The following is a 25,169-nucleotide window of genomic DNA, read 5'->3' on the forward strand; positions in this document are numbered from 1 at the left end:
TTCTCTCTTTCATTTATTTCTGCTCAATCTTTATTAGATTAGATTTCCTTTAGAAAGGAAATAATCTTCTCTTCTGGTAACTTTTGGTTTAGTTTGTTCTTTTTCTAGTTCCATGAGGTTTAAGTTGTTTATTTGAGATCTTTCTTTTTCCTTGATATATGTGTTCTGTTGCTAAAAACTTCCCTTTTAGATTTGCTTTTGCTGCATCTCATAAGTTTTGGTATGTTGTGTGTCCATTTTCATTTGTTTCAAGATATTCTTTTATTTCCTTTTTGATTTCATCTTTGATCCATTGGTTGTTCATGAGTGTGTTAATTTCCATTTATTTGTGAAATGTCCAGTTTTCCTTCTGTTATTGACTTCTAGGTCAGTCCATTGTGATGTGAAAAGATACTTGATATATAATTTATATTTTCATGAATATTTTGATTCATAGGATCTACCCTAGAAAATGTTCCATGTGCACTTGAGAAAATGTGTATTATGCTGCTGTTGGATGAGATGTTCTGTATATATAAGTCCATCTGGTCTATCGTATTGTTAAAAAATCCTTGGGCTTTACATAGTTCTAGACCAATCTCTATTAACTTCCTTTGATTTCTTTGAATGGCAGCAGGGACAGAGCCATCATCTCTTATTATCAGCTACTTCCCCACTAGGTTCTTTCCTACCTCACCCCACTGCAGAATGCAAAACAGTTTTACTTTTCTACCCTATTTTTCTAATTCTTTAAGTAAGCAAAGTTTCCTGGAGTTTCTTAAGGATCACTGCCATTGGAGATAAGAAAATACACTGCTACAGAAAAGGTCAAGAACAATTTATTCAGCATGGACACTCATTTGAGCACTGGACTTCTCTCCTGGAAAGGAAGATGTATGGTGATTATGATGGGTAGGAAGTGCAATGGAGGATGAGGAGAGCTCTGAGCTGGAGGAGAGCTAGGTTGCTAGTTGCTGTTAGCAGCTCTGACACTGTGGCCCCATCTAAGATGGGTATTGCCTCAAATGAGACAGTAAGTGTAAAGTGGAAGGAGTTGGTAGTGAAAGGGATGGGAGAAAACAATACTAAGTGGAAAGAGGAGGAACACAAAGGATGTTCCTAGGCACAGATTGGTCTGCATATCCCAGCCCGTCATTAAACCAGTCTCTTCCTGCCTGGGAATGGCTGCCCTGCCATGAGCTTGCCCCCCCACCCCCCCTTGCATCAGCTTCTTTTCTTATTGCTCTTCTCCTTCACCATCTCTTCCCACTCACTGTATTTTCTACTTCTCATCTTATCCCATGTCTGGACAAACTACCATGTCTGATAGTTTGGGATGAGGTCTATTGGGAGAAAAGCTAAACTAGGATACCACACACACATACACACACCCCTATTAGGTCCCAATACTGCCTTCAACATGTGCAGAGATCTAAGAAAAGGCATTTTAAGTCAAGGTTTTTACATTTCCCAGATCCCCTGATGCATATCCCTGTTTTATCCAGCAAGGAGGCATATTTTCATTGTTTTATGAAGGATGAAAAAAGCTGATGACTCCTCATTTCCTTCTATATATAACATGGGAAAGCAGCAACTCTGCATACTTTTTTCTTTTTCACTATGGATGAGGAGATAAAATATTTGCAAAGTTGAAAAAAAAATGAGAGGCAATAATTTAGGATGCTAACCTTTCCCTACAGCAGTGCCAGCAGATCTTTCTGGCTTGCTAAGGGATTCAGAATTTGCAGAAGCTTGGAACCTCTGAGCTGCTGGTGATCACTTTTCACAGATTCTTGTAATTATATGCAAGGGCTGACATTTGTAAGGCTGGTCAAATGTCTGGCTTTTAAACTGGGGCATTGGCAGTTTGCCAGAGGCACCATAAACCACAAGATGGGCACCTTCCTAAGGGTTAATTTTACAAGCAAATTTATTGGAGGAGGACTGTAAAATTATTTAACAGGTAAGTAATGTAAAGCATTTCATTTCAAGAAATAGATTACAATATATATTTATACTTTAAAATACAATATGAGATTCAACTAAAACAAAATTTCCCACTTCTAGAGGCTGTCTTTGGGTACCAGGAGGACATAGACATATTAACCTTTATCTTTAAAGGGTCTTTGATGATATAGTGAAAGAAGCATTGATATGATGCAAAGAGAGACAGATGTGCAGGTACTTTCTATATAAACTCAATCTTCACAAGTTACTGATGCTAAACCCAGTGGCCCGAGGTGGGGTCCAGAGAAAAAGGATTTAGCTATAAGAAGTATGGGTAGAAGAAGAGGCAGGGTTGGGAATAGGGGCCTAGAGAGAGTATGGGAGTCAGGACTTTGGGACTCAGTTCTGGATGAACTCCAGTTCAACTCCTTTCTTTTCTTCTAATAGCAGAAGGTACATATTAATATTATTCCCACCTAGCATATGAGGAAGCTTGGAACTGAGGTTCAAAGAAGAGGTTAGTGAGTCGACCATCCTGGGCTATAATCTCATATCCTCCTGATTCTCGAACTCTTATCCTTGCTTCTTTGCCCTACCGGTGGACATCTGATCTCAGTTCTTCTGTGAACTACTTGGGTGTGGCTAAACAAGTCACTCAAAAACTCTGAGTCTCAGCCAGAAAAATAAGGAGCTAAGACAAGTGTGATATCCAAAATGGCTTCCAATCCCATGACCCTATGATCTTAGAAATTAAAAAAAAAATGTGCAACTTTCTTGATGTTTTTTTGGGGGGAAAAAAAGCAAGCACTGGGCTTTCCCCTCTTCAAGCCAAATGGCAGAGTAACTGTTTTCTATTCCCCCAGATTTCCTAGAGAAGAACAGCATGCTGTCTTATAACATGGGACTTCACTTTTGAAGCCACAATTAACTACAATTACTTTGTCTCTCTTTTCACTGAAAACTTATATTTATATACAGAGAAAACAAAATGTTTTCATTCTTAGGGCTTAGATAAACTGTAGAAAACTTGGAACTGCTGAAACAAGTTGACTTTATTTTGTAAACAATAGTCTATAGTGGTTGTGGCTAAGTGTGATTTAGAAAGCATGGCATGATGCTGAAAATAGGCTTCAATTCTAGATGGCTTAACTCACATGGCTCAACCACAGGACATAGAGGTGGCTGACAGGAGACATGTAGTTTTCAGAGAAGCAGCAGAAGTAATCCAGCAGCAAGTGAGGTGATTTTATGAGAAGGGACTGCGGATTGGTGTCATTCAAGGACTGAGTAAAGCCTCCTTCAAATAGTAAACTACTTGCTCAACAGTGTCAAAACTCTTCTCAAATCTAGGTGATAGGAGTGAAAAAATATTCAAAAGCCTCTGCCCTCAATGAACTCAGAGTCCATTGGGAGAGTAATAATAATGATAGTGGCAAAAATAAAATTACTATTAACAATAATAGTAATGATGATTGTTAAATGTTCATCTTTATGTGTCTGACATCACAACAAGCACTTTAATGCATTATCTCATTTAATCTTACAGCAACCCCATGTTAGAGGCATTATCATCCCTCTGTGACAACTGAGGTTACTAAGTTCTGGAGATTAATTTGCCTGAGGACACACAACTAATAAGAGACAGACTCAGAATTCGAACCTAGATATATGGCACCCTGAAACTCATGACCATAGCCACTTTGATACCCACCCTCATTCTCCATTATTCCTCGGTCCTCCGAGGCAGTGATACTCAAGACTGATCACACATAGTGAGTAATACAGACTATGTTACCAAAAATCGTACATCACCACTCAGGTGAGTAGGACACCAGAATCTTGAAGCAAAAGTAGTCTTTGAAGAGGCTTGAGAAAAACTGATACAGTATCTAAAAAGGCATCACCATACCCAAGGTCAACTAGGTTTTTGCCAATGTGTCTTCTAGGAGTTTTATAGTTTTGCATTTTACATTTAAGTCTATTATCCATTTTGAGTTATTTTATTTTATTTTATTTTGTGAAAGGTATAAGGTCTCTGTCTAGATTCATTTTTCGCATGTGAATGTCCAGATGTTCCAGCATGATTTGTTGAAGAGACTACCTTTGCTCCATTGTATTGTAACTCCTTTGTCAAAGATCAGTTGACTACCCATATGTGGGTCCATTTCTGGGCTCTCTATTCTGTTCTACTGATCTATTCATGTATTATGTCACCAGAATACATTGTCTTGACTATAGTAGCTTTATAGTATGTTTTGAAATTGGGTAGTATCAGTCCTCCAATCTTGTTCTTCTCCTTCAATACTGTGTTAGCTATTTTAGGTCTTTTGCCTCTCCATGTAAACTCTAGAATCAGTTTGCTAATATCCATAAAAACAACTTGCTGGTATTTTGATACGGATTACACTGAATCTATAGATCAAATTGGGAAGAACTGACATCTTGACAATATTGAGTCTTCCTATCTATGAACATGAAGTATCTCTCCAGTTATTTATTTATATAAATTGACCTTTTCATATTAACTTTTATCCTGTAACCTTGCTATAATTGCTTATTAGTTCCAGGAGTTGGATTTTTGTTTTTTGAGGTGTTTTTGGTCAATTCTTTCAGATTTTCTACAAAATGGTCATGTCATCTCCAAATAAAGACAGTCTTGTCTTCCTTCCTAATCTGTATACCTTCTATTTCTTCTTCTTGCCTTACTGCATTAGCAAGGACTTTCAGTGTGATGTTGAAAAAATTAGTGAGATGGGACATCCTTGTCTTGTACCTGATCTAGTAGGAAAGTTGTGTTTCTCACAGTTGAGTATGCTGTTAGCTGTAGGTTTTTATAGATAGTCTTTACCACTTAAGTAGAGGAAGTTCCCCTCTGGTTTACTGAGTTTTTATCATGAATTGGGTTAGGTTTTGTAAAATTCTTTTTCTACATCTATTGATAATCATATGATTTTTCTTCCTTAGTTTAGTGACATGACGGGTTACATTAATTGATTTTGGAATGTTTAACCAGCTTGCATATCTAGCATAAATCCCACTTGGTCATGGTACATAATTGTTTTTATACTTTTTAAGTTTGATTTGCCTATATTTTGTTGAGGACCTATTTATTTCATAGTTGTTCATTAAAAACTTACCAAAACCTATATCTGACTTTGCCTTAGGTGGTGGGCAGAGCTTAGAGTCCAATTTCACAAGCTAAATTCCAAAGGAAAGAAGTCTTAAGTAAAGGGAAAATACATTTTACTGAAAAATACAGATAGATGCTTAGAAAGATCTGGAAAGATTTAGAGAACTTAGATTCATTTAGAACATTTAGAAATAAATTTAGGTGACCAAATTATAGGCATGAAGTAATTTCATGTTGGTTTTGTTAATTTCAGTTCAATTTTAAGTCACTTATGGCGAATTCTCCCTATTGACCATGCTGAAATGAGAGACAAGGTATAAAAAAACTATTTTCTTCAGTACTAAAGATTTTAAGGAGACTTCTTTTGACTATTCAGGAGCTTTACATTCACATTCATATTATCATTCTCTCTCTCTCCCCATCTCTCTCCTGGTAATATTTTACTCTATTATGATCAGACTCTTTCCTACAGTCACATTTCCCTAGGGTTCCTTGGTATGCAGGATGCTGATCTATATCTGCTCAGGATCTCAGGTATGTTTCTAATGGTTATAGCCTTAGGGAAATAAGGTGTTATAGAAATAAATTATAATTGATTCCTCCAAGGATTTTTATGGAAATGGGCCAAAATTACAAATGTAATAAATGATACGATTATTTATTTGTTCTTAATATATTGATTTTAGTTTCCACTGATATGTCTGCAAATTTTTTGGCACAAAAAATGTGAATACCATTAAGATCAGATCTTAAGGTCTAAATATACTAGCTAACAACTAATGATAAGTCACTGTCCTGATGCCTGAAGATTTCCATACTTTCAAATTTCTCTGGGTTCAGGATTATAAAGGCATTTTAATAAAGTATATGCTATCAAAATCTCCAAATATTCTTACAAAATTAGGACCATCAGTATTCAAAAATATTTACTGATTCTAGGTAGATGACACTGCCCCAAACTAAATTACCTCTGAGTGACCTGTTGGACTTAATTTGCCTTACTTTTCCTCTTGAGCAGTGATATCTAGAATACATCATAATTCAATGTCCCCTTCTTTCCACATAACAGACCTCTAGTCAGATATGTGGATTCCACACTAGACATTCATGAGGCCAATTTCTCTCCAACAGAAAACAGATGGAAGTGACAAGTGCTTCTCTGTGTCTAGGGACCATAAGATAGGGCGTGAGCCCATCATACGCATTTCTTTTGCTGGAACCAAGGCAGGTAAATACATGAGAACAATGGCTTAAGGTAGGCAGAGTAACTATTTGACACCATGGTGGATTTCTGGCTCCTTAAATGACAGAGTGGAACAAATCTTCCCACAAGCAGAATGTTCACTTTGGAACTGTTAGCACAGAGAGAAATAAACATCTCTATTCACTAAGCCACTCTATTTTAGAGTCTCTTTGTTACAGCAGCTTAGCTTTACTCTAACTAATATAGTCCCTTCCAAATGCATTTCAAGATGCATTTTAAAAATAGAATCATTGACTAAAAAGGATTTGACATGAAAATCACTGTCCTAAAGAGCTAAGCATACTTGACTTCTCTGAGAACTGTCAGAATTATTTTTTTTTAAGTCCTTCAGAAAGAGAGCTGAGCTATGTTTATTTAAACTTACCCTTCAGATACAAGAATGCAAAAGGGGCAAGAAAAGGGAATGTCATTCAAGACTGGATGAGAAGAATGAGCGAAGTGCATAGAAATTATTTCACTGATAGAACGGAAAGTGTGGTCAATTCTTTAGATGCCTTCAAACAGTTTTCTAGGGACAACATCTTAATAGTGCTCCTATTTTTCAATGTGGCTAAAAGATATTCCCAAAGTTACTACTATGCGCATAGGCTCTGAAATTTACTAAAGTGGCTTTCCTATGTCCTTAGAAGGCTTACTGTTTTAATACATTTTCTATAAGAAAGGCTTTTTTTTTTTTTTTTAATGTAGCATAACAGTAAGTGGCAGCCTTTGAGTAAGGGTGGGTTTGAAATCATTTGTACCTTTTAGTCCTCAGTCAAATTTTTACCTTGACACAATTGCAAGGAGGGAGACATCCACACCTCCGAAACAGTAATCAAGGTGCAATCTTTATTACTTTTTGAAATGCTTTATCTTTTAATTAAGTCCTAAAATCGTTTAGTTTGAACAGAACACCAGGGAGAATGACACTGGTTGTTCACTGCATCTGCAGCACCAGGAAGCTAAGTTTCCAGGATTTTCATCTCTTTTGGCAGGTCCCCTGGGTTAAGTCTACCTGTGGGTCTCACTGTCATTTTATTTTTTTTTATGTATTCATTCTTTTTTTTTATGTTATGTTAATCACCATACATTACATCATTAGTTTTTGATGTAGTGTTCCATGATTCATTGTTTGCGTATAACACCCAGTGTCATTTTTATGTAAGCTGAACTAGCATATTTTGTTGCTGGACACTTGAAACTGTTTTCCAGAGCAAAGGTGGTCCTTTAAGTTTCTTAGTTGGATGTCTTTTTATTATTAAACACCCAAGTAGCTTCGGGAGGACAAGAGGGGAGTTTCACCACATTTTGTGGGATGAATGAATAAATGTGTGCATGTGTGAGTGTATTTGCGAAAGCTGTCTACTCAAATGGTAAGCACTCAGAGGGTTAAAAACACTAACAGCTAGAATTTCATTGTCCGTTAAGCTATTACTCCAGTGCTTCATTAGGATCAGTTTATAAAATAATATTCAAATGTGATATAGTTGAGATGGGTTTGGCCCCAGCACTGCATTTTCCCAAAGGGAAATAAGTTACACTGATTCTAATGTTACTTTGCTTTGAGGGCCAGCAATTAACTCAAGGATTGCCAAGAACAATAAGGCTTCATACAGTGGGGATGACGTGACCAGGACAAAAAACATAGGATGTCAGAGAAGGGAATTTATGTGGGAGAAAAGAGTCATCATTAGACCACCTGAAAGGAAGTTTTCAAAGCAAATGGAAATATCAAAGGGAAAAGAAGAAAGCAAGAGGGAGGGGAGAGCTGTCAGGGGAGGATGAAAGGGAGGGGCACGCATTTTTGTCAATTTTGCTCTGGTTCCTAAGTGTCTTACATAAGGTAACTCTTCCAGCAAGCCCAGAATTGCCAGCAATGGTTGTCACACCCTCTGAAATCTGTCAGCATTTAAAGCTGACAGAGGGCATGCCCTTAGCATTGCCGTTGGAGGATGTCCTGGTTTCTTTCCAAGTCATGTCTGTGAATTTGGACAGATGTAGTGACAAAAATATTTGCCGAGTAAATATAAGGTTAAAGAAGCATTGGGCTGGTCTCCTTTTTACCAGTTCGAAGCAAAAGAGCAAACTTGAATGCAAATGAGGGATTCAATTAGAAAAGCTGTGTCCTGGCAGCATTTCAAGGAAAGCAGAGGGAGGCTAGGTGATTTGATAGAAACGGGCCTTCCACACTGATAACAGAAATAGGCTGAATAAATATGAAAGCTGCTTTAGCTAAGTTACGCTGCACTTACATTTTTTTCCGCACATTTCCAGCCAATAACTCAATGTCTGAAAGTCTTTCCTCTCTAAAAACACCACCTCGTACCTGGAAAGCAAGCTTCAAGTTTTCTCTTTGCCTCCAGAGAGACTATTTTCCCAATTACTCCAGGGATACACTTTTCCACCTGGACTTCATTTCTGTTAACTATATTAACTCTCATAAAATGAACTAAAATTATTTTTGCTGCTCGCTTCTCAGTAAAAATTCCATTGCCATGTATCATGTCTAGCCTCCTTTGCTAAACTTATTAGCACCAAAGTGTCCAAGTTAGGCTCAAAGGGCAGAAGGCACACATGAGATCTGAAATGTCCATCAAGGAAGTTCAAATCTGTCCCTCAGAGACTGGTTGAGCAGCCAATTCAAATCTTTAACAGGAATTTGGGAGTTTTAGAGCCCCTGGAAGCCTCATCTGGATCTATTTTTCCAAAAGTAACACAGGATTTTCTTTGGTATTTGACCAAATGTGGTTTTTCATCTTGAGTGTAAGCAGGCGGTCTGGTGGCCTCTGGAATCATCCTGAAAACATTATGTTAGAGCAGCTGCATCAGTTGCTGAAAGTCAGAGTGGAAAAGTCGGGTTCCTCTTCCAGGAGGACTTAAAAGCGGGCAGAGTCAGTTCCCATCGTGTGCCTTCCTTAAATCCAGTTGTGTGGTGTGGTGGATATACTTCAGACTGTGCAAGGGGTAGCTGGTTTTGCTGCCGTCAGGGCCTGTCCTTAAAAGGCTGAGGAGTGGGGAAAGGCTGGGAGGGAATGGGCTTCCTCTGCGGCTGAAGGGCCTCCGAAGTACTGGTGTATATGAGATCCCCCAGACACACTGTGAATGTGGGGATGATGTCCGAGTTTCCATGAAATGGGAATGCTTACTGTTGAAATTACCCTGGTATGAGATCATTTTTGGCAACTGAATAACCAAACCCCTTCAAAAGATAGCTCTACCATAGTCAAAATTTTGTTCTAATGGAACAAGAGTTACAGTGGCTTTGTGGGCCATAAATCTAAAAGTGAAGGTAAATCTAAAGCAAACAACTGTCTGAGATCACAGCAGTCAGGGAGGTGGGCTGGAACTAGGGCATGTCTGGAGAAGTCAGGGTAGTTGCCTCAGGGCTGATCTGTACCTCTCTTACTGACCATTGTCCCATGGGTCATAATAAACAAACATTTTTGTTTAAGTAGTCTCCACACCCAGCATGGAGCCCTATGTGGGGCTTGAACTCACGACCCTGAGCTCAAGACCTGAGCTGAGATCAAGAGTCAGACATTTAACCCACTGAGCCACCCAGGTGCCGCAAGGGGCATTTTCTTAAGTGAAGTTAAGTGTTGTGTTCAGCTTGTCTCTCTGACTGAACAAGTTCTGGAGTTTTCATTTTACCTTATCAAAGTGGATGTTGCCATACCTACAAATACCATTTCTAGTTTAGAATGCTTTTTAGAAGCGTATTTGTTTTTCCTAAAATAGAGATGTTTGTCCATTAAGAAAATACTGACTTAAGAAGGCTTCCTCTACCTGTGATTTTGCCAATCAACAAATCTGTGTTTTGGATCTTCAGTTAGGCAACACTTTGGGTTATAATCATTATCATTGTTATCAAACAGCAACTATTTGCGGTTTGTCCTATAGATATAATGCTAGGCCCTGGCTGTGCACAGAATAAATCCATGCTCATTAAAGAATTCCAAACTGGTGGTGAGTACAGGATATATAAACAAAAATCTATGGGCCAAAAATGAGGGGCAGTTGATTGTTCAGATTATAATGACGAAAGATTTCAAAAGATATAATGACCACTAAGAGTTGGCATATTCAAGGAAGACTACTCAGAGGTTATAATTCAACTGTATCAGTGTGTGTGGTATGTTTTTGTTTGGACATCGGGGCGTGGTGGTGATGGTGTGTGTGATTTCGGTGCACATGTGGGTATGAGTGTGTGTCTATGTATGAGTGTGTGTATGAGTATGTGAGCATGTGTTAGTGTGCTGTAAGGAAGGCACACAGGATTGGAGCTGGCAAAGTTATCTAACATGTTTTGAGATTCATCAGCTCATCTGTGGGTGACAGAAGATGTGTCCAGTGTGGATGCCTGACAAGAAATCTCTAAAACTATATTCTAGGAGAAAACACTAGTCCTGAGAGGGCTGAGAAAATTAACAATGGTCAAATAAGTTTAGGAAATGCTGCAAACTAAATCACCCTTTTAAAGATGCAAGGGGCGCCTGGGTGGCTCAGTTGGTTTAGCATCTGCCTTTGGCTCAGGTCATGATCTCGGGGTCCTGGGATTGAACCCCGTGTAGGGCTCCCTGCTCAGTGGGGTGTCTGCTTTGCCCTCTGCCCCTCCTCTTGCTCATGCTCACTCTTTCTCTCTCCCTTTTTCAAATAAATAAATAAAATCTTTTAAAAAAATGAAGATGCAAAATCAAAGGTACATATAAATTTCTTGGCACACCAATTCACATCCTCAAGAAGAGATTCCCTCCCCTTCTTCACACATTTTGAAAGCACTGGTTTAGGGAGATACATAAGGCAACTATTGTTCAGTCCAAAAGGAGTAAATATTAACCTGCAGGTAATGGAATATGATCAAAGGCTCCCGAGCAGATGGGAAATGTGTACCAAGTGGTATTTTAGAAAAATTAATCTAGTAAGGTAGAATATGGAATAAGAAGGGGGAGGCTAGAACCAAGAGACTGTTCTGAATTCTCACTCTAAATCCATTCTCATACGACTTACAAAGTGTTGGGAATTTTTGTTTGCTTCCTTTTTAAAACTTTTTAGCGGTGGACCAATTTCCTTAAATAAAGGATGCTTTCAAATCCCAATAAATAGAGATAAAAGTAAAAGTGATTTGGATAATGAAGGAGGCAGAGCAGGGGGCTCTGAACAAGAGTGAGAAAAGGACTGATCTATAATATATGGGTACAGGGAGAGAATCAAGGACTAATCAGAAAGCGATGACTTCACAAGGGACCTAGGAAATAATATCCAAGTTGCAAAATGCTAAGTGGTCCATCAACTAAAGAGAATTGGAGTGATCTAAAAGTTGCTAAAACAGGATCTCATGGAGCTAAAAAATAGATCTAGGCCTCAAGCTCCAGTGGGGCTAACGGAAGCAAAATGGCACCTGACTTTGCTGGTATCAGCTTCAATTTTAAATTTACTCAAAAATTGAGAGGGAAAGAAAGGAGTAGCCAGACTTGAAAACAATCTGCTTGGACCTGGCATTGTGAAAACTGATGAACTTTGCCTGGTGGCAGTCCTCCAAGCCAGTGGCTGTGACTCGCTGTCAATGCCCTCCCCAAGAGTCTTCAATATTTCCTTCCTACCCAACATAATGGAGTACTAAACAAGTGACTATGTATATTTTGGGCCGTATTATTCTCTCTGAGAAGAAATCTCTGTCCTTTTGGGATTAAAATTAGCCATGAGCCACTTTAGGTTTGATTTAGTTCTTACTATTCTCTCTTGACCCTCCCATTTTCCTGTCCCTCCTCACTGTCTTTTACTTCTCTTCTTTTCCTCCCCCTTTCCCCTTTTTCAGTGTAACATGTTAAATTCACCTGAAATTCTTTGCACATTGTCATAGATTCTCAGAAAAAAACAGACATCAACAATCTGACAAGGTAATAAACATAGAAAATAATGATATGTATAGTATTGTTTTAGGTAGGCGGGTGTTTGTCTGTTTGTTGTCAAGGAAAATCAAGACTGTTGTAAGAGAACATTCTCGAGAGAGGAACCATTTCTGCAGTGGAGTCCGATTTGACTCCAGACAAGATGAAATGAAGATGTGGGCTCTTGCCTAGGCAAAACTTTGCATTTCATGTTTCCTTTAAGCAGATATTTAAGATTTTTAACTGGGCACCTGTGAGGCAGAAAGGATGACCATAATGGAGATTATGCAGATGGTCCAGTTTAGCCCTCTCCAGCCCAGTGTCCATTGTGTTTCCATAAACAGGGGCTATAGTGGAATATGGAGAGGAGAAAGGCATGCCTCAAATTCTTAAATGATGTGGCCAAATACTTCCCCATTTAACTTGATTCAGGCCTATATTTTCCACTTTATTCTCTCCAAGACCTTCAAAAGAAACACCATATTAAGAAGAAATAAATCTTGTACTTTGACATCAATCTAGGTTTCCCTTCCCAATAGTAGTGAACTTAAACTATTTCTTTACATTTGTACATATTTTATTTTTTGGTTAAGTGCCTCTATATGAGAAGTTTGAGTTCAGAAAGGTCTAATCTATTTTGCCTGATCAGCAAACCCTAAAATGACAACTAAACCCCATGTTACCTTAATATTGTAAAACACATTTATTAATGGCCTGAAGAAAAAACGCATCAGGAAACGTCATTGTAGGTGGAATAATATTTTGAGAGCTTTAGGTTAGTGAAAACAAGTGATTATAAAAATATTTTTCTTCCATCTATAAGTGAAGCAGTCATTATCTAAAATAATCCGTCAACACTAACAAAAAAATATTTGCAGCTTACTAAAATTATTTGATTTTATTAACAGTCACTTCTTTGGATATTTTTAAAATTAAATATACTGATACATGCACGTGCGTACATTTTAATGTTTCCATTATTTTGTAATTCACAACAAAATAGTGATACCGCTAGGCTTTATATGCATTATGATTCATCTAAGAGAAAAACCTGACTTTATTAAAGAAAACCCTATTACAGGTCAAATCCTACCAAAGCAAAATGTTTTGTTTAACAAAAGACATTAAGCCTCAGTGAATCAAATCATTACACGTGGTATCCAATACCACAAAATTCAAGAACACCAAAGAATATCTGAATAGCCTCTTGAGATCCCTCCATGGGATTTGACCTGCCTTTTGAGTCTCTTTAACAACCGTATCCATCAGAGAACCTTTTATTTTTCCTGTGAACCTTGCCTTTAACAACAAAATAAAGAAATACAAATATTATCTAAAGCTAGATCACTTACCATAAATGCCAGTTGAGATGCAGGGAAATGCCTGTGAATAAACCACAAAAATAACAATAAATTTTAAAAGAACAACTCTGCCCAACCAGACATCTTCTATTTCAACATCTATTTGCTTGATAATGGGATGCCCTCTAGTTACATGCTCAGACTTCTGAAACCCCACTCACTTGGAGTAGGGGACACTGTGGAAAATGGGCATATTTGATTAACTGAAAACTTCTTATCAGCAGCAATCATACCAGTTCATGAGAGCCAGCTGTCAAATTTCCAGGAATCTTGTGAACCAACTGTTAAACATAGTCATAATTAAGAAATTAAATCATATAAGCCTGCAATGAGATGTTACATCTAAAACAAATATTTAGAAATCATCTCATCACCTCCTAATTATTTTGCCCACATTTTACTATTGCTTCTGCTCTTGAGATGACTTATGTCTATTATACATTTACATAATATAAGTAATGTATATCATACATAATATAAATGTTATATACATTTATATAACATGTTATATAACATATATATTAATTATAAATGTATGTATAATATAAATACTATGTAATGGTGTTGTTACCGAGCATCCTATCCCAGCTGGACATTAAGTGATGTCATGTTAGTGGCTTAAAACCTGAAAATATCAATCAACGTTCATGTTGGACTATACTTGTGAGTCAATTGAAAGCATAGGTTGCCTATAGATAGAAAATTTTTATAACATTTGCAAAAGTGTTTTGTAAGAATCAATCAGCTGCATAGAATTTATAATAAAGGGTATTGTATATTCTATTCTTATTTGTAAGTTGTGTGCTATACATTCTTTTTATCAATAAAATTAAAAAAATATATATATATACACTCATTTTTTTTAGTCAGTTTTTAAATATTTACAGAGGCACTACTGCTTAAACCATATGTAATGGACTGAATGTTTGTGTCTTCCCAAATTGACATGTTGAAGCCCTAATGTGATGGCATCTGGAGGTGGGGTCTTTGGGAGTTGTTTAGGGGGAGGGTGGAGACCCCATGATAGGGTTCCAGTTTTAGAAGAAGAGGAAGAGAGCTGGCACTCTGTCCTTTTCCCCTCCTAAAGGTACAATGATAAGACAGCCATCTGCAAACCAGGAAAGGGGCCTTCACCAAATACCAAATCTGCAGGTACCGTGATCTCAGACGTCCCAGCCTCCAGAACTGTGAGAAAGGAATGTTGGTTGTTGAAGCCACTCAGTCCAGGGCAGTTTGTTAGAGCAGCCCAAACCACCTCCTAAGACCCCATATTTTACCCAGCAATGTGTAAAGAATCTGACTGAAAGAGTCGAGGAACAAATGTGAACAGAGAGCTAGCTCTATATTAGGCTCTCTAACAGGGGAACGTGATCTGAGCATAGCAATATCCTCTGCCAATGTACCTCTGTGTAAATTTAATCAAGTTGTTTTCATCTTTCCCGTCTTTTTATTTTTCAGCCAAAAATGAAGATGGTAACATGCACCATATAGAAGTGTGCCGTAGAAATCGATGACGGAATTTTTAAAAAATGTGACTGTGCTATAGAACCCAAACTCTGCAGCTGGGGTTGACTGTAACACCAAACACTATTACTGAGCTCAATAATGATGGAATGTCTGTCTTTTTTTCTTTATATCTTTGGGTTAATGTGTACTACATTTTATTTTCCTTAACATTTTTATAGACTGCATGTTTATTCCCTTTACATGGATGTCCTATTTAAAAAGTCACAATTTATGTGATTTTGTTGTAGAAAGAGTAATAATGGACTCTGTTAAGCTCACCTATATGTCTGCAAAGTGATAGATTTCTTTTTTCTGTTCCTTTATTAGTAAATACTAATAAATAGGACAGTTTCTGAAATGGAATAGGAGCTACTTTTTAAATGAATTAATGAGTTTTTTTTTTTTTTTTTTTTTTTTTTGATTCCTTGGGTTCTGGAGATGCCAATGAGATGGCGAAGAATGTTCGTGAATGATTCAATACAGCCAAGGACACAGAACCATGAGGAGATAGCGTGAAGCAAATTCTCCTGGAAATACTCTAGTCTTTCTAGAGGCATTCACCAAGACCACTGACAGGCCTTTCTCTGTGTGAAAACCAGCTGCAAGCTTATCGTAAGCAATTTGTTACTAATAGAAAGGGCTCAGAGGTCAGCAATGGCCAACTTAAAAATACAAATTAGAGAGGATTCAGGGTCATCCCTATCATTTTGGCCATGCTCACTCACGTTCCGCTGTGCCTTTTAAATGAAGTAGAGGGAAGTGAGTGTACAGTTCGTGACTCAGGACTTCCATGAGGGTGAACTGAGCATGTAAACCTCGCCCATCTTGTGTTGGTGACAGAGAGAGAGATTTGAGACCCACCGCATTGAGCCATCAAGCGGAGGCCGAGAGATACCACAATGTTTTTGACAAGCAAGCCCACTTTAAACCCCACCTGGACATCTTTCCAGTTCACCTTGTTGGACACTTAACTGAACTTCCCTGGGCATCAGTTTCCTCCTTAGTAAATGGAAACTAAAGTGTCTGTGGGAGGCTTAGGAGGAATAAGGAGCACAGGACACTGTATCTGATAGGTAGTAATATCTTGATCAAGCTCCACTTCAAGGGGAATTGTTGCCCTCCACTAGTCTTCGCACTATTGATATTTTGGACCAGATAATTCTTTGTTGCTGGGGGCTGGGTGGTACATTGTGAAGTGGCTGGCAGCATCATTGGACTCTATCCAGTGGTCTCCCCCCTTAGTTGTGACAAAAAAAAAAAAAATGCCTCAACATTGTCAAATGTCCCCCTAAGGGGCCAAATCATCCCTGGAGGAGGACAACAGCCCTAGAATCTAGGGCCTAGACCTCAGCAGTGCTGTCAGCAGCCAGTCTCCAACTATCAACCTTTTCAAGGATTGCCTCAGATGCAAAGGGCTACTCCACTCAGGGTCGTGCCTCTTCCCAGGACAGTCCACATCCAAAGACTAATTAATACAGAGTGGAAAGGCTTGGCTCATCTTAGCTTAATGCAGTGCAAACTGAAGGGCCCTACAAGCTCCAGAGCTCCTCTTTCCCTCTGCTCACTCCTGCTTCCCTCCCCTTTCTTCCCCAAGTGTGGATCCCAAGGGCCCACCTAAATAAGCATCGTGCACCCTAATCTCTGTCTCAGAGTCTGCCTCCTGGGGAACTGATCTAACTACCTTCTGCTTCCCTCTTACGGCCAGTTATAGGAGTCTTTTTCCCATTAGATCTCACAGAAGAGAACATACTGAACAGTTAATGGCAACTTGCATTTGCCTCATCTCCCAGCAATATCTTGGAATCAATTATGCAACTTAGTAATTGAGTCTGAATGTGCCAACTGCCTTGTCTGTTTTAACAACGACAAATGGCTTCATCTGAAAATGTATTGTTGCCTTGAATGTGAAGGCAAATGGTCGTGTAATGGAGGATGGCTTCAGTAATATTATTGCATTAATTCAAACAAAAAAGCAATGATAAAGCAGAGATGGAAATACAATATCATGGGAAAAGTTCACTTTATGTAAAACAACTTTGCATGTAATTCGTCCAAACTAAATCTCCTCCATTAATCACTTTTTATTGAGAGATAGGGAGAGGGACAGAAGGAGGTAGGGAATGAGGAAGGGGGGAGAAAGAGAAAAAGAGTGAGAGAGAGGTTGAGAAAGAAAGAGTGAGCAAGTGAGCTCAACTAAGGGATTTTACAGCATATAGTCTGTGTTCTTTGCCATAATAAATTTTTGATAGTGTCACCAGAAGTGAGTAGCATGGGATTTCTTTATTTCAAAGTTGTATTTAACATAACCACCTCCCACAAAAATCCCCTCCCGTGGAAGAATGGCAGATTGTACCAAAACCCAGGCCAATTAGCCTGGTTTGTTTCAAGTGCACATAACTCAGCAGTCACCTGTGGAATTTGGGGAATGACATCATCAGCCTAATTTGTAAGGCTCCATATTCTCCTTCCAGAAGCCCCAGGAGCAAAAAGTCTCTGTGCTAATCAAGCCCCAGCATATAGCCATCAGAAACTTGCTTCATTGCACTTGACTTTTAGGCTTACTTTTCCAAGTCAACATGCACTTGCTCTCTTGGGGGGAAAATAATCATCTGATTTGGAGAGTGAGAGAGGATTTTTCTTTTGTGAAATTATAGATTGAGCCACTAAATGGAAAATACTTCCTTAACCCAGGATGTTGGTTTCAAATACATTTATAAAAACACTGAAATCCTTAGGGCTGTGGACTATGCCTCCCATCCTCTTGAATGTCTGTTTCCACTTCTCCATTTGAGGAAAAGGAAGGAAATACCCCACCACCTTCTTTATCTTGATTCTAATAGTTCCTCAAAACTAAGGCAATATGCCCTAAGCCAACATCATAACCATCCCTTGCTTTTCCCTGACCCTTGATTCTTGGTTCATGCTTTCCTATAAAGTGGGAATTTCTTTCTCTCTTCCTTATCCACGTTCATTGCCATCTACCCATTGCTTGTACAACAGCCTTGCCAGCTGGGTAGGACTGACTCCATCCTCAGCTACACGAGAAGGTGTTGATTGACCTAAGTAAGAAGCACACATCCCCCTTTGCCACAAGGAGAGAGAGATGGAAAGTTCTGACATCAGTGAGCTGTTGGTGTAAATTAGCTGTAAAGTGCTCCCAGTCTTGAGAATCTTTCAATTGCTGAGCCAACACTTTCCTTCTTGTTTATTCAGTTTTAGTTAGATTTTCCATTATTTGCAAGCAAAAGCATGCTACCTGATACACCTTCATTTAACTGTTTTTAATTATATATCCCATTTCACTGAGGAAGCTATCGATTGCAAGAAACATCATTATTTTGTTGTACTTTGTGTACCACTAAGAAAGAGGAAGCTCTATGAGTTGAAATATAACACATGTTTTCTTATCATTTAGGATTTTTATTGCATACTTAATTGAAATTGCTATTTGCGATTTAGATAATTTCTTAAATCACATCTCGCTCTAGGGAATAGATTAAAAAGAGATAAATTGGTTAAGGTTTCCTAAAACTTGTCCACATGCAGAGTCCAGTACTTCAGAATCATTTTTCACTACAGAGTCACAGGTAAGAGTTTTCCACAGTTTCATCCTTGTGCTCTCAAGAAAGGTGTTATTGATCCAGTCCTTCATGAGTGCTCCACTCTGGACTTCTCTTCCAAGCTTCTAACACCTTCTCTAAAAGTTTTAAGCTGGCTTCTTCTTTGTTGCCACAAAAGGTTTTCAGACAATAGTCAAACACAGAACTCCTCCTCATATGGCCCCTAATTGGTTGGTTGGCTGAAAGTCAAGAGGTTGCAGCTGTCCAGTCAGTCCACCAGGAATGATAACCAAGTATCCACATATACAGGCAGCAAAAACTCACCATGAATATGCTTGACTGTGAAACAGGGTATAAGAGGCACCCTACTTTCAAAGAACACAGGATATGAGAAAATGAACATCTTAGAAATAATGAACATCAGGGTACCATTCTTTGTCTTTAGGTGTTTGGTTATCGGGATAGTGAGTTGTGCCATAGTCCCCTTATCCAGAATGCAGAATACTTGAGTGTTTCTCAGACTGTGATATGCCTAACTCTAGGAGTATGCAAGATATTTTGAGGTGGCAAACAGATGGCCATTACTCATTTCAGTGTAATATCTATGTATTATTTTGATATACCCCATATTCCCATTACTTCTCCAAGTCTTCATCCCTCCTTCTATCTACATGCTTTACCATGTGCTTTTGCAGTTCCTCCATTAGGGGAGGATGTATTTTCTTTGTATTCCTGATGATGGACTTGAGCATATGACTTTGTTTGGTCAATGGGATAATAGTAGACATGACATTTAGACTTGAACTTTTACACTCCTGACTTTATAGAGGAGAACCATGAGAAGGACATGCTTCATGTAGCCTGAGGCTGAGAGACAAGTAGAGTCTGAAACCAGGCTAAGGCAGCTGTGTCCCAGTGAACCCACAGGTGTATGAGCAAGGAAGACATGCTTCTTATCATGTCACTAAGTTTTGGGGTTGTTTGTTACACAGCATTACTGTGGCAATAGCAATGACATAAATATGCTAAAACTCTAAGTTATTTTAATGACTTACAAGAAGGAGTACTGGTTTTCCACTTTGGGTGATGATATAAAGTTTCCTATGCAAATTAAAGTACTTAAAGAGTCAATTAAAATATTAGATAATCATCATATTAGAAGGTAGAATGTGAATGCTTAAAATTAGGAAAATACTGATGCAGTAAATAGAGATTTGAATTGGAAGGCAAGAGATCAGAGTCACTCATTAGCTATAAATCTGAGAGCCAACAGTATATCCCCTCAGTGCCTCAGTTGTCCCATCTATAAAAGGAACAGAGTCGGATTAGATGGTTTATTCAGCTATTTAATTCTACAATGGTACAAAATGGTCCCTTATCCTTTTCTACAGCTCAGGATAAAGCCTGCAGAGAGTCAGGCAATTCCATAGCATCCTGAATGCCTTACACTGTTCCGACATGGGAGGTGACATCATGGCAACAATGATGGCTGTCCGTTTTGAATTACTGTAATGTGTCAAGCACCAGGCTAAGAGCTCTATGTATATTATATGATTCATTCTCACGAACTTATCCTTATCCTGTGATAAAGAACATATTACCCCTTTTCAATAAACATGGAGGACCAATAAAGCCAAGAAAGCAAACTTGCTCAAGGTCAGAGAAAGGAATGCTAACTAAGGGATTTATTTTATTATTTTGCATAAGGAATAACTGATCCTATTTTTTGCCTTTAATATTTCCTAATTATTCAAATCATGAACGACTACATTCCCAAAGGCTCAAAGAAGACTGGTGTAGGCAGAGAGCACTGAGAATTTCTCCTATAGCCATGTTCCTCCCTTCCTCTGACCCAACTAGAAGACCCTCCCCACAAGGCCCTCATGGTCGACAGTATGGTCATCAGCATACCACTCAATGCATTCACATGTTAAAGCCTGAATAAAATTGAGTCTTTTTCCTGATTTCAGTCTTCTCCTAGCTTCCCACCATACTTTAAATAAAACTTGAAATAAAGACTATGGCCTCTAAGCTCCCAGTGATCTGGCTCCTGTCTTCCTCTGCCCCCTCCTTTACTTCACTTTTCCCTTTGTGGCCTCCTTTTGTTCTCCAAACACACAAAACACCGTCCTGCTTCAGGGACTTTGGCCTTGCTGTTCCTACAGCCAGGCACATGTTCCTTTTAGATCTCTGATCAAATGTCACCTCCTCGAAGAGGCTCTTTCTGGACTCTAGCTAAATTACTTTCTATTCCCTTAGGCTGCTTTGTGTCCCTTTATGACTTCTACACCACCTGACACACAGTTGTTTGCTTGTTCTTTGTGTCCTCAATTTCAATTCCCCCCCCCACCACTGGCCTGCAACTCCCAAGAAGACTTTTGTTTTACTTGTTGTTGTAACACCAGCACCGAAAATGCCGACTGGAACTCAATAAATATCTGCCAAATGGTTGAATGAATAAATAATTGAGTTAGATGGCATATATAAACATAGCCATATATTTTTTCCTACATAAATTGGCACATGCATTGCAGTTTATGTTCTGAGATTAGCTTGTTTTCATGTCCTAGATCTTGGAGATGGTTCAATGTCAGTGTGTATTGATCCATCTCATGTTTCTAAGGTCTATACACTATTCTATGGCATGGTTACACTGTTTATCTAATATTGCCACATTGATGAATACATAGCGTGTCCATAAATTTTGCTATAACTACTAACCTCACAACGAGCATTCTTGACTATGCCTTTATGTACTTAACAGTATTCTGGTAGGATCTATTTCTAGAAATGAAGTTAACTTGTTTAACCACTGGGTTAATGGAAAGGTACATTTACATTTTTGAAAAGATTGACAAACTACTGCCCCCAAACATGTTTTTCTAATGTAAAACCTCTTCAATAGTAAAGAAGAGTCCTTAATTCCACTTTTTCCCCCCCATTACATGGGTGAATAGAGCAAAAGGATGCTGTCTGCTTAACAAATTGCACTGGAAAATGCAAATCACTGTACCATCTCCAAGGCTAAATAACCTGAAGGCCAAGGTCATTTAGAGGAGACTGTGAATGAGATCACATGAAATTGGGCAGTGAAGTGGTTGAAGTACATTGTGCAAGCTCACCCAGGCACCATAATTATAAGCAATAACTTTGTTTTTGTTTTCTTCATTATACCTTGGAAATAGCTGTCATAAAGTCATTTATTGCCAGCTGCTTGCATGTTTATAACCACAACTCCACACAGTATAAAACAAACTATTACATAGCTATGAATAGTAGCAGTCCTCTTCCAAACTTTATATTTTCCAAAAAGACAGCTGGATTAGTTCCACTGTGAATTTATTAGGATGCAAAATGTCAGAACCAGCAAAGAGAAAAACTTGCCTTTTGCCCGAGCTTGCTCATGGGACTGCTGGGAATGTTTTCCTGTAAACTATACATATGTGAAAACAAGAACAGGTCACCATAAACCTGCTGAACCCAAAAGAATGTTCATTCTGTTCCAAAATGTCTACATCTGTAAACTCCCTTTATGCAGAAGCAAAGGGAAGAAACAAAGGTTAAAAAAGAAAAACAAAACCTGAAAAAACCTCTTATCAACAGCAAAACACTTGTGCAATATGAAAGTTCCTACTGGAACAAAATGTCCCTAAAATGATGACTTTTCAAAAACCTAATTACCTCTAATTTTGTAAGTATCCCCTCTCCATATTCCTTATAATTAAGGACATGTATCAGGCAGATGTTGCATCCCTGGCACCAAGGGGAGAGGAATATGTGTGGGAATGCTCTGAGGTGACCTTTCCTGGACAGGGCCAGGGGCAAATAAGATTAGAGTCATCATTTCAGATCCCTTGAGAAGCTCAAAACCACTGCCGAGGGTCTACCTGGGCCTGCAGGAAGGGGCCTTCCTAGCTGAAGAAGGGGCCTAAATGACAAGAAAGAACTGTGTGCTCACAGGACTCAGGGACTAGAGCACTGAAAGAATAGGGCTTTAGGTAGGAGCTCCAGAGGACTTGTGGACCTTTGAGCTTTCCTCAGCATGGCTGTAAGGGTCCCTGTCTGTGTCTCATCCTTTACCATTCCCATGTGCCCCTGCCCTTGGTGTCTGCCTCCCCCGACCCCACACCGACTATCATAGACCCCCTTCGTCAGTGCACTCAGAAAAGAGGCTGGAAATCAGATCCCAGGGCTAAGCCTGAACCAATGATTGATGGGCAGGGTGTGGGAGGGTGTAAATACCAGCACACTTTTACCCTGCTGAGAAAAATGCTGTGTGACCTTCGTCATCTGGAGACTACCATCATTGGGTTTTACAGTCACCTGGGATTTGGCCTGATGTCTACCCTTCCCTTCTAGTCCAGTGCCTCATATCTCACCTGCGTTTTTCTTGGGATTTTCCCAATACATCCCTTTCCCTAAATCCTCACCTCAGAATCTGCTTCTGGGGAACCAACCCATGACATCTATTGTTGTTATTTACCTTAATGCCACTAGCAGTAAAACTACTAAGGTGAAAGAGACCTAGGGGATTATTTTGGGAGGACCTCAAAGGAAACAGCACATGGTCATCCCCAGTCAGTCTTGGTAAGCGGGAGCAGAAAAAGCAAGTAAATCCTTGTGAAGCCACAGGAAGGAAGAAAGGACATCCTCAAGACTGTGAACAACTTGAGCAACTGAGACTTGGCTCAGAGACAAGGAGGGGCTGCCAAGGACATACAATGGGGAGAAAATTCAGAAAGTGACCACTCAGGGAGAAGGAGATGGCCGTGGGATTCTATGTTCCCCATGCCAAGTACAAGGCCCCAACACAGATTGTGCACCATGTAAAGTTTTGTTAAACAAATCCAAGTAGGGGTTATTATCCACTCATGGTTTTGAGTAAGTCCCTGGCTTCTCTTTTGGTACGTTGTGTCTTAATATCATTCTTAATTAGAAAGTTGAAGATCTGACTTCTAGAGAAACATTAAGAAGATCCATTAACAACAAATAACCATAAAACAAAAAATACAGATGTTCTCATGGAACATAGCAGCCCAAAAGCCTGGACGCACTTGGACAGTGAGGTGGTATTTTCTAAGAGTCTATGGACTGGGCACTATAGATAGAGTAACTCGACCATTTCCCAGCCAACCAGTCTCACAGCTCCTTCCCAGCCTCACAGTGGTCTGCTAACAAACCAAACAGCTTTTAGAAGGAAGAGAGAGAATACACATTCAACAAATATTTACTGAAAGATCGCAGATACAGACAGGATACCAGGGTATCCAGAAGCTTCAGCTATCTATCAGGTTCCTGTCTTCCTATGGGTTAATAAAATAAATAGGAATAAAGATACCACCTAAGAAATTCTAAAGCTTCTGGGATATTTTCACATGGGCCTGGCTGTCTCTCATCATAACCACGTAAGACTCAGAGGAGGCATTATTATTACTATCTCCAGATGGGATGACTGATCTTCCCAAAGTCACGCAGTAGCCCAGAGGTAAAGCTTAGACAGAAGCCCTGATATTCTTGAGTCAAAATTCTAAGCACTTCCTGCCGCAGAATAGAGTCAGTGAGGTTAGGGTTGAAGAAGGAAGGTGGAGACAGGGGAAGAGTCCATCTTGAGCATGCTCAATACTTGAGAAAAGACGGTTAGAAACGAGAACTCTTTATCGGCACAAACACAGTGCAAAAACCCTCTAGGCCTAGCCATCAGATCTTACTTATTTTTTTTTTAAAGATTTTATTTATTTATTTGACAGAGAGAGAGAGACAGTGAGAGAGGAAACACAAGCAGGGGGAGTGGGAGAGAGAGAGAAGCAGGCTTCCCACTGAGTGGAGAGCCCTATGTGGGGCTCGATCCCAGGACCCTGGGATCATGACCTGAGCCGAAGGCAGATGCTTAATGACTGAGCCACCCAGGTGCCCCAGATCTTATTTATTAAATCAGCTGTCAAACTGAAGATCAGGGTTACAGGGTAATTGAAGATTAGGATACTATGGTACCACTGCTCTATTCTATTCAGATGACTGAAGGTCAGGATACTTTGAGAACCACTGTGTTATTCTATTCTAACCAAGGTTTTTTCTTCCCACTGCTGCACCAGACCATTGTCATCCAGCCTGCATCCACCTCATATCCAGCACAGACTCTCTCCCACTAAGATGAGCTGAGGTCCTTTCCTATCCATGCTTATTAATCTGTCACACTATAAGAGAGTGAGCAGATTGCCAGGTTACCAACAAATATGTAGGTTTTATTCCTGCAGACTTTTTGACTTCTGTTCCATCTCTTTACAGTGTCAGCATGTTCTCTCCACAAATCGGGCAATTTCATTTCAGGCCCTCCGTAATTTCATGGTGTGATCTTAAAAACATCACATAGAAAAAGAGATGGTTTTCCTTATGAATACAGTCACTTTTTAAGTCAATTATATATGCAAACACTTGACTCCATTTCATATTTATAGGAGTCAGGTGAGGCTCTATTGACAGTTGCTTGGGACCCAAACTACAGTGTGGTTTGTAAAGAATAAGGGCTTTAAATAAAATGAGTTGTGATTATTCAGC

General features: G+C 39.1%; 1 protein-coding gene and 1 long non-coding RNA gene across 5 annotated transcripts in view; one reads left to right on the plus strand and one right to left on the minus strand.

Moving 5' to 3' along the window:
- LOC144379253 (uncharacterized) overlaps positions 1-15,333 on the plus strand; it is a 196,008-nt gene extending 180,675 nt beyond the window's left edge. For both annotated transcript variants that reach the window (XR_013441936.1, XR_013441939.1), the window contains one exon: positions 15,007-15,333. This is a non-coding gene — a long non-coding RNA (uncharacterized LOC144379253). The remainder of the gene's footprint in view (positions 1-15,006) is intronic.
- Positions 1-25,169, minus strand: part of MACROD2 (mono-ADP ribosylhydrolase 2) — a 1,992,468-nt gene that overhangs the window by 580,976 nt on the left and 1,386,323 nt on the right. For all 3 annotated transcript variants that reach the window (XM_078056907.1, XM_078056906.1, XM_078056905.1), the window contains exon 7: positions 13,540-13,570. In XM_078056907.1, coding sequence (XP_077913033.1) covers positions 13,540-13,570 — 31 coding nt within the window. The remainder of the gene's footprint in view (positions 1-13,539; positions 13,571-25,169) is intronic.

Source organism: Halichoerus grypus, chromosome 10 (genome assembly GCF_964656455.1).
Source record: "Halichoerus grypus chromosome 10, mHalGry1.hap1.1, whole genome shotgun sequence".
Taxonomy (NCBI): domain Eukaryota; kingdom Metazoa; phylum Chordata; class Mammalia; order Carnivora; family Phocidae; genus Halichoerus; species Halichoerus grypus.